Source organism: Thunnus thynnus, chromosome 8 (assembly GCF_963924715.1).
Source record: "Thunnus thynnus chromosome 8, fThuThy2.1, whole genome shotgun sequence".
Classification (NCBI taxonomy): domain Eukaryota; kingdom Metazoa; phylum Chordata; class Actinopteri; order Scombriformes; family Scombridae; genus Thunnus; species Thunnus thynnus.
In genome coordinates this window covers 34,744,720-34,755,414 of record NC_089524.1, presented here as the reverse complement: position 1 = coordinate 34,755,414, position 10,695 = coordinate 34,744,720, and the positions used below count along the sequence as shown (strand labels likewise).

The window sequence follows — 10,695 nt, the reverse complement described above, 5'->3', positions numbered from 1 at the left end:
AGTGGTTCCCAACCTAAGGGTTGGGCCCCTCCAAAGGGTCACCAGATAAATCTGAGGGTCATGAGATGATTAATGGGACAGGAAGCTCTGATTAACAAATCTGTTTTCACTTTTTGAATTTTTTCTCTAATCTTTGATTTTTGGTGAAATATTGGATCATTTGAACATTTATTGAAATGAAATCATGTTTTGATGGAGCTGTTAACAACTCACACATCAGAAACCGACTACACACTGCTTTTTGTAAGACGTCAAAGCCAAAAAGGTTGGAAACCACTGGTTTCATCTTTGACAATGTGTTGTATTTTAAAAGCTTGTTATATTATCCATTGTGTCTGAAAAGTAACTAAAGCTGTCAAATAAATGTAGTGGAGTAGAAAGTACAATATTTCCCTCACACAATATTATACAATATTTGGAGTGAAAGTATAAAATAGCATCAAATGGAAAAACTCAAGTACAAGTACCTCAAAATTGTAGGCTACTTCAGTGCAGTACTTAGGTAAATGTACTTAGTTACTTTCCACCACTGAATGTGAAGTTGAAACAGGGAAGTTACGTGCAACACAGCTATGAGACAGACTTGGTTTCAACAAAGTAGGACAGACTTCATTCTTAAATTAACTGTGTGAGGAAGGGCCATACTCATACTCTAAATATTTCCTTCACTGGTGTCACTTTGTCCCAGCCCAGAGCTTTTTCACATTATGGACATAATGCTTCTGTATGTTCCCTGACCCTGTGAAGAAAGGTTCCCTTGCACAAATAATTTTGGGGACACACATTTTGTGAAACTGAGATCATGAGCAACAGCATAAATGTATACAACATTATTTTAATTTTATATATACAGTACACAGCTGGCTGTGCATGATAAAAGATGCTAATTGTATTCCAACCTGTAAATTAATACGTTCCATGGTGATGAAGTAATAGGAGTGCTAATCAACACTCTGCAGCAGATTAATGGAATGAACCTTCCAAACATTATGGGCTGTGTACTTCCCAACATACTGTAAATCCACAACAGAGAAATCGCTCTTTGGCTTATTCTTTAGAGAAGAATGAACTGGCAGCAGACCTGATCACACCACAGTATAGCTTGGATCAAAACTGCAAATGATAGCAGAAAAAAGTATGTGGGCTGGAGGGAAATTATGAAAAAATGCTTCTCGAAAAGTAGAGAAATCAACCCTGAGTTGTTAAACACTCCACTGCGACACCGACACAGTTTCAGTTGGGGAACACATCAGTTATTGCAAAAAAAAGTACAAATAATATTACTGTAAATTTGCCAGAGTAAGGACTGATGAGCTTTGCTTCATGTTGTATGTGAATTCAGACAACCGTCACAGAGAGGGGAGGGGGACGGTGGAAGACGTCATATTGTTTAAATTCGAGGATAACAGTGCATGTTTCAGACAGTCTCTCCTAAGAGGTAGTCATAGTGTTCACATGAAAAGTCACAGAAATAGTTGTGTCATGAAAGAAGAAGAAGAGCTAGAGAGTGAAGTTCAAACTCTGACTCTTTTCTCATCTCTGCACAGACCAATCACTGCATGAAGTGGGTGTCAATGTCTGCTTGTCCGTTTTGGAAAGTTACAGAAATGGCCGTGCACAGCCCCACCCCACTGTAACACCTATACATCCTACAGCTGAGAGCTCACTCCCGCACTCATTATTGAATTCATGTACCGAGTATTCTTTCATAATGTAAAGCTTCATTCCAGAGATCCAGTAGTTTTGTTGACGTAGCACTGAGTTGTCAAGCTGTCTATGTTGTAAATACAATAGTATATAGTAAAAGTATGAAGAAGACATTTGAGTGAAGGCCCCTTCAGTTTTGACATTGACCTTTAACCCTGTAATCTAACCAGTCCATCTGCATACTGGAACTGGTCGCTGTTTTCATAATCCAGCATATCCAGAGCAACCTCACAGCTCTCTTTGACGACACGTTCTCTGTCTTCCCGGTAACGCTGCAGCACAGCCAGACACTCCTCTTTCCCAATGGAGCCCAGAGCCTCTGCTGCCTCGTGCCGGACCATGGGGCTCTCATCAGAACGCTCCAGAGCTGCACACAAGGCTGGTACTGCTGCTGGGTGCTGCATTTGACCCAGGACATAGCCAATCTCATGACGGAAAAGAGCGCTGGAGCACTGCAGGCCTGGAGACAAACAGGTTAAAAGACAGGTGATCCAAACATTGTCAACAACATTACAGTGCTGCTTCACTGGGAAGCTGAGAGGCAGTTCATACTGTCAAAAGCAGAAGACATCTTCAGTCACTATTCGCCTAAATGGGAAGTAACACTTAACTCCCGTTTCCGATGGAGCCTTCTACCAGAGTCACAGCAAGAAGAACCCAGCTGCAGCTAATACATTCATTAAGCTAAACAATTCATCTTCATATCAAAATCATGATTTGAATGAGTGCAATTCTCACACCAAAAACAGCTGTTTGCCATTATAACCATAACCAACTGTGTAGCTGTTTTTGAAACATAACACTACTTTTGAATGTTGTAATTATCTTTTAATTATATCACTCATGTTAAGTCTACCATTACTGTTAAATGTGCTATTAGGTTTTACAAGAGGTTTGAGCCAAACATGTTAATAATGTAATGATGTCCATGTAAATTAGAAACGTGCATTCCACTTCTGAATCTTCTGACTACATGGCCTTTTTTTCTGTTTATGAAGGAGCATAAACCCCATTGAGGAAACACATCGTCACTGTTTGAAAGAACAAACATCTCTCAAAAATGCATTGTTATTTTCCATTTTGCATTTAAACTGTTTCCCAAGCTAATTGTTATACACATGTTTCGACGCAAAGAAAACTGAGCCTTAAACTGGGGTCAAAACATGAAAATCACTAAAGGTAATCAGGTCTTTTTTGGGGTTTTCTCATGACTGCATGAATACAAAGATGCAATAGTAAGCCAGTGCATATGACTGTGTATCTTACCGTCTCCCAGTGCCAGCACTGCATCCTCGTTGCCCAGATTCCGAAGTGCAAACATGGCACGGTAGCGTTCAAAGAGTGGCAGACTCTCATCCAACAGGATGGAGCGCAGCTCTGACACACTCTTCCTCACTGCTGGAGGGGCTGGGTCTACAGAACAGTAGGGGTTCTTATCTGTGCTTCCTTCCTCTAATTGTTTCTCTCCTCCACTCTGCAGCCACTCCAAACGGCGAACAGCCAGCTGACACGTCTCTGCAACCTGCAGGACAGAGGACATTACATGACGTGACATAACACATTAGTTTTGTTTACATGTTTCTGACATGACAACGCAGAGACTCAAGGCTGAAGCAAAGTCACAACACAGTTAAAAGGAGCAGTGTTTGTTGTGGGTGGACAGTAGAACAGCATACAGTGTGTGATGATATGTGATATGCTATATTGTTTATACAATACAGTTTGTACACTGAATTGTGTTTATGTTGAAATTGTGATTTGGGGACAATTTTCAAAGCACAAGCTGTGATTTTCATTAAATCCTGTGGTCTTAACAACTTTTAAGAGGTTTTAGCTGGTTATTCATTTTGTCAACTAAAAAAAGAACTGGTTGTCCCTGACAAATTGAATTATCTAATCAATGTCTGTGAGTTGTCCAAAATACAAACTAAAGAAGAACCACTCTCCATCAGTTGATCAGAACTAACAAACCTTTAACATACCTCCATTTGCTTTCATATTTTTGGCTCAAACTATTTGCGGCAGGGATCTCAATCAAGTATGGATTTAATTTTTACTTAGTCTTAGTATACTAAATACTGAAGAGCATGAGTTTAGCTAACTTGAACCATACATGATAATAATTTTTCCTTAACATTGCAACAGAGCAAATATTTTAGGGTAGGTTTCTTTATAAATTATACAAAGGTGAAAATAATCCCTTAAAATTCAAAGTCCTTCACAAGTTTTCAACAACAAAAGCAGCAGTTCACCAAAGAGCTCATATGGCAAGAAGTCAGTACAGAAGCAGAACTCGTCATATGGGTACTGTTTGTCCATATACAAGTACAATTTAAAAATTTTTTTTTTTAGCTATTTATTAAATTAATGTATTATGTCCATACTGACATTTTAAACTCCAATTCATCATAATAAAGTAGAACAAGGAAATTAAAAAAAGAATCCCAACTCGAATGGTTTGGATTATATAAGCCCTCAAAAGTTGCAGTGCCACATCACACCTTACAATGTAAATCAATGGGGAGGCAATCTATGGGCATGGACTTTATGTCAAACAGAGGCTTCTGATGTCTAAACTATAAGTCTGACCACTTTCAAACCTGTATGAATGGATTTGCCACAAAATTTCCTACTGAAAAATATGATTTTTAATGTACGATTTGGCCAAAGTCATGGGATTCACAAGATTTCACAAAAAGCGTACTCAAAATCCTCCTCTCCAACTGCTCCTGGTGATGTCACTCCCTCAGTGCTGTGAAACATTCCGCAATACACACTCATTATAAAATCACAGGAGGAGCAAGAAAAGACTTTAAAAGTCAAACTCTAATATCTCAAAAACAATAAAAGATAGAAAAACATGTAAATTCAAGATTTGTAGGTCAAAGTCTCGTGACTCATTTAAAGTTCAAATGAAGTCTGTATCTAAAACTATGTGGAAGCAGTAAATGTTCAAAAAGGTGTCAGTTCACTCACACTCTCCATTCAAGTGTATGAGTATTTTTCTGTGTCCAGCTGCAGTTACTTATTGTCTCTACACACCTGACAGTACACATTTCAATCAAACTTTCACCAGGTCATGTGGGTTAAAATTCTTTCCTTTTCTAAAAAGAGACTTGATGAAAATTAGGAAATTAATTTGTTTTCAATTTACTAATTAAAATTCAAGCGAATGGGCCCAAAACTTGCATCATTTTGGTGACACAGGTGTGAGCAAGACAGACATATCTAACCCTGCAGAAAATTCTCATCCTCACACCGTTGAGATTTGATGTTTCGCCATGACACAGGAAGTTGCTATAACTTTATTGTAAATGCTCCAGTCTGCACCAAACTTTGCATGTTTGAGAAGTAGGACTGTAGTCTGCTGGTCGACTGGTCGATTAGTTGGTCGATATGCTCTCGTCCGACTAAATTCTCATTGGTCAAATAATCTCTGTATTATTTTCATAAGGAGAAAAGTGCTACATCAATAGCTTTCCAGGAGTAATCCATTATTTCCTGCGGAGGGAGGTCCAGACTAACAAATTACCTGTGTATTCAAAACACCCCCGTTGTTTTCACAACTTTGAACTCGCCCAACCTAATGGAGACTGCTGAGTCTAACTATACTCAACGTTTATTGAACGTACTGAACTTTTACCAAATCTGTGTTTCTCCATAATGACACAACGAGAACCCCTGCCAGGCCAAAAAAAAAATTAATATTTGATTTTGATTTGAAATCGACTGCGTTTGGGAGTCTCTGTGCAGTGCTGTTCCGGTACGTGAGTCAACCTCTGTCCATGCCTGGGAAACTATTGGTAGCGTGGCTCCTTTAAGGAGTATGTTTGCGTAGCGTGTGGGAAAGAGCGAGGGGCAGAGAAGTGACGGTGGATGCGAGCAGGGCAGAGGAAAAGGTTAGTAGTAAGTTGTCAGTCTGGCAGTAGATGTACAGTACAGACTACAGTGTGTCAGTTAATAAATGCTAAAAATGGGGGGTTAGCTCCAAAGTTAGCAACAATGGGTTAGCCTAACCTGAAGACACAAAACAGAGAAATACAGAACAGAGAAATGTGTGGCTGCCGAGTTTACTGTGCACTCAGTCCCATTACATCCCCCCACGCGCACGACTAATCGATAAGTTGAAGATTATGTACCATTTTAGTCGACCAAGATTTTCTTTGGTTGACTACAGTCCTATTGATAAGACTCCCGACCTGAACACGTCTACATGACAAAATTCCATCAGTGATGCAAACTGGCTGAGTAGCGCCCCTTACTAAATTTCAGTGAAGCAGCCCCAGCAGCAGGCAAAATAGTGGACAAAGGAAGTGATGTTTATCTCCTTCTTGCACTGTCTAAAAACAGCCCGGGTCTGAGGACATCTACATGCCCGTGACAGAAGCCCTTCGACTGCACCGCAGCCTGACGTGCATGGAGGCGCGAGGGCCCGTTCAACGCTGCTTGCAGCTTTAATTGCATCTGTGTTTTGCCGTATTGTCATTCAGTATCTGTTAATACAGCAGCAAACACTTAAGAGTGCACAGGAGGAGTTATAGTTGTTGACTAATAAATTAATAAACACTTATATCTGCTTACAGGTACATTATAGCGTGTCATGAACCATATTAACTGTTATATTAACTGTTTATATATGGTATATAAATGGTAAATGGGGGACTTAAAGTGTCACCCAAAAAACAAGATGACAGACAGACAGACAGATAGATACATAGATACACAGACAGATAAAATGTTAAATCCCTCCAGCAAATAATAGCAGCCCATATCTTTGTCTTTATTAGCATGTACACTTTAATGCTGTTGAAGTTAAGAAAACATAAACATTCTGGGTTTTTATTGATGTGAAAGCGCTGCCTTGGTTATTTCAGGCTAAGTGTTAGGTTCCTACCTCTACAACAGGATCCTGACTGTACTCTTTCAGTAGATCCAGAACCACAGGATCACCAATGGCTCCCAGAGCTTCTCCTAGAGAAACAGACACAGTCAGAGTGACAGACAGGCATACAGAGATACAAGGCACTGGTGTTTCAATTCTTAGTATCCTATGAATTACTGAACAGTAAATACATGTCTGTTATGTAATGGTGTGCTGTAACACATTTTTGACATACTATAATCATGAAAACATCCTTTGCTGCTGTCTGGCTTGTGTCAGGAAGGAGATTTAAGTATGTGTGTATACCTGCTTCATGCCTGACCATAGGTTCCTGTTGTGTATCTTTGAGTACAGCAGTCAAAGCGGGTATGGCCCGTCTGTCCTGCATCTGTCCCAGGCAGTAGGCCAGTTCATGCTTCAGCAGAGCAGACTCATCAGTGAAGGCTTTATTGATCCATTCTATAGCGTCAACACCTGACACACAAATCAGTCAACATAGTGCAAGACATTACACAGATTTCCTCTTTAGAGTATTCATCTTGAAGATTAATTGTTCTGGTGAATTTGGCTATACATGTTGTCTACTGAGTCATTGTACTTTCCTACTATATGACCAAAAGTTCCATTTCAAAAGCTGTTAATTACCAAGGGGCAGAAAGAGAATTAATTTCCAAGCCACATGTTAGATACTTCAATGTTAAGCAATGTGTTTTATAGGCTGTACCTCCCAGGTTCTTCAGGGTGAATAATGCTCTGAACCGCTGGGACAGGTCCAGTCCTGGGTCCACCAGAACCTGTCCTACTGCTGTCACCTGCTCAACACTGGCCATACTGCAACACAGGGAGAAAGACAGGTGGATGCATTAGGTTTATTGGTGTGCAAACTGCATTAAGCCATATTCACCTGCAATTATTATCTAACCAGTTCATTTGAGCTGCTTCTTCTTTTAACTACTTCTCCCGTTAAATATCTCACACTGTTCTGCTCACATTTTTAAACCCATTCCTTTCTCTTTAGTTTGCATGACCACAGCTGGTCAGTTGGTGCAATGACAGCTTGTTTATGGTTAAAATCACAGTTTAGAATCCAGTTTAGTTGTGCTCCTAATCCAGTAGGGGCTGTAGTCAATTCAGCAATTTGTCCACTGACCATGGTCAGTAACACAGATCACTGGTTACTACCACTGGGGGCACTGAAGTTAGTGGTCCGGACCAGTTAGTGAGTAGTCTGTGGAGTGGTTTTTGTGGTCCCAATCCACCATCTTCCTTCTCTGGCTGTGTTGGCAACACTGTTTGCCGAATAAATGTAAGAGATTATAATCATTTGTCTATTAAATATATTCTATTATCGATTATGCCTATATTTATTGTTGCACTGTTTGTTTCATTTGTGTGGTTATACCTAGATAGTGGTAAATCTATATCTATCTATGCATAGCATGTGAGTAGCTATTTTATTTAACTGTTTACAAATATGAACCCCAGCAGGGTTGAGCGGAAGTATGTGGGGATGTGGGACGTAACCGCTGTGAAACAATCAAAAAATAACGTTTTATTGATCTGATTCGCCGGCTTTCTCACTACCAGCGCTCCATCTCTTCATTCACTTTCTAGCTCGCACGACCACGGCTGCTCTCTCTCTCTCCCTCTTTCTTTCTCTCGTATTTTTAAGATTAGTCGGGAAGCTTAACTTTACTTTTAACGTTATCAAACGAAGAGAAATGTCCTCCCCCCCTTGTACTCCCTCATGGCAGAATTTACAGCTCTGATCAGTCTGATCTCCGGCTGTTATTGGCCACCGCAGCCTTCAGCCGCATTAACGTCGGGATGCGTTTCTCCAAAACCAGACCAAATCAGGCGGTGCGGTGAAAACGCCATTCCTTTGAATGGGGGAAGTGCGTTTCAGCTGCGGCGCCGCAACGGACAGCGGCCGGAGAGTTGAGCTAGATTCAACTTTTTGAGAAACACAACCCGACGTCACTGCGGCTGAAGGCTGAGTTGGCCAATAACAGCCGGAGATCAGACTGATCAACGCCGTAAACTCTGAGGACGTTTCTTTTCGTTTGATAACGGTACAAGTAAAGTTAGACTTTGCTGTCGGCTTCCCGACACATTTTTAAAAAGACGAGAGAAAGAGAGAGAGCACCTGCGAGAGATCAGCTGTGGTCGAACAAGACAACAAGAATGAATGAAGAGAGGGAGTGCTGGTAGCGAGAAAGCCGGTGAATCAGATCAATAAAACATTATTTTCTGATTGTTTCACAGCAGTTACGTTCTAGAGCACAAATAACACGCCGACACCCCCACACACCTCCGCTCAATCCTACAGCGGTAGGCCGCGCCGCCTGATTTGGTCTAAAAACGGCCCGGCTGAACTTTCCGGCCGCAGGCCGGTGCGGCGCCGCTACAGCTCAAATGTCAGCAGCCAAAACACACTGCTCCTTTTCAAGTGAATGGGGGATCGGCGTTTTCTTCGCACCGCCTGATTCGTTTGAATACGACTTATACCAGACCAGCTTAAAGAGGTTAATTACAATTAATTTATCAAAATCAACTGAGCTAATTAACACTGACTGGTGCAAATTTTAGTGTTTGCTGCTCTCCTCTGCTTCATATCATTGTAAATCTCACCATTTTGGGGGTTATGAGCACTAAAGAGATAAAATAAGCAGTCCAAAGACATCACTTTTGGCTCAGTAAACTAGCTCATGCGGTCAGTTCTTTTGCTTCTAACTTGCCAAACATCGCAAATCAATTTTAAGCTTGCAAACAAAGTCATCAGAGGATTAATATGGATATTTCCTTGTGAATATATCACGATATGAGGTGTTTTTAAAACATATGCTGTAAAATAAACGAATCCTGTGCATTACATCAGACAGAACTCGTCATATGTAAGAAACCAAAATTTCAATTACGACCTGTGTTTACTTTTATTACAGCTTGCTGAGATATAACATTCCATTGTTGCACAGGCCAAGCCAATTTTAAAAGAAATTAAAGAAAAAACTTTTAGAGTTTTCAGTTTAAACACTGAAATGAATTTCTACCATAGACTGTATAAAGGTTTCTATCATGAGTCTTCAATTCACTTACTCTCGCTACACTCAGCTGCCATGTATGGCTTGACACACATGGCAGCTGGGTGTAGACTTGCGGTGTATTTTACTGTATATTAATGATAAATTATTTGTTTAGCGATATCGTTTCATCTCGTCAACAGCCCTCAACACTACAAAACAAGGCTGCCAGCCACGTTTCAGTCCACTGGCGTAACGTTAATTTACCAGCTGAGGTTATGAAAGACTGACCTTCTGAAGCTAACTGTTAGCTTCCTTAGATAAACCTTCCGCTAACTCTCCCTAAACATTCCTCACAATTAGCTCATACCGAATTCACATACACCAAAACACGTCAGTGAAGAGAGTAAAACTTGTCGGTTACCTTTAGAGATTAGACTACTGGGTATATTCAAACAGCTCAGGCAGCTGCTGCGACTGCTGCATGCTCGAATCCTGCAACTTCCGCTGGCAAGAGAGGCTTCCAGGGGAAGTTTTCAGAATAAAAGTATTTCTACAGCTCACCATTCAGAAATTGGAAAACTGATCCGTCATGTATATGGGCACCCAACAGCAACAAACAGAAAACAGTAGAGAGTACATAAAAATACACACACATACAAATACACACTGAGAGGCATCAATCAGTTTGTGGTTTTGTATTGCAGTACAGCTTCTGTAACCTCTGCTTAGGCGACTGTTTAAAAATTCCAACTGATACAGGCACAAAGGAGTTTTTAAACCGATTTACACTACTGAGCTCCGTCTGGTCTGCCTGACGGTAACAGCTCATACTCAGAGTACAGAATATGAGGTGGGTCACAGAGGATTTCCTTTACCTGTTTAAGTGTATCAGAGTCAATTAAACAGCAGTAATATGTAGTATTCTAATTACAAAAAATCTGTAAATAGTTATAACCTGACGTGCTACTCCTCCAGGGTGGAACATCTGACTCTCAGCTCCTGTACCCCGACGTTCTCTTCCGTGCCCCCCCCCCCCCCCCCCCCCCCCCTATAAATGATGTCTCCCCATGGATACATCCATGT

The 10,695-nt window shown here is 40.7% G+C and overlaps 1 protein-coding gene across 1 annotated transcript; it reads right to left on the bottom strand.

Moving 5' to 3' along the window:
- Window positions 1-815: 815 nt before the first annotated feature.
- dohh (deoxyhypusine hydroxylase/monooxygenase) lies at window positions 816-10,154 on the bottom strand. Its single transcript, XM_067598046.1, has 6 exons — window positions 10,034-10,154; window positions 7,314-7,420; window positions 6,896-7,063; window positions 6,602-6,678; window positions 2,974-3,229; window positions 816-2,167 (listed from the first exon to the last, which is right to left on the bottom strand). The coding sequence occupies exons 2-6, from the start codon at window positions 7,417-7,419 to the stop codon at window positions 1,857-1,859; spliced, it is 918 nt and encodes a 305-aa protein (XP_067454147.1). The 5' UTR covers window position 7,420; window positions 10,034-10,154; the 3' UTR covers window positions 816-1,856.
- Window positions 10,155-10,695: the final 541 nt, after the last annotated feature.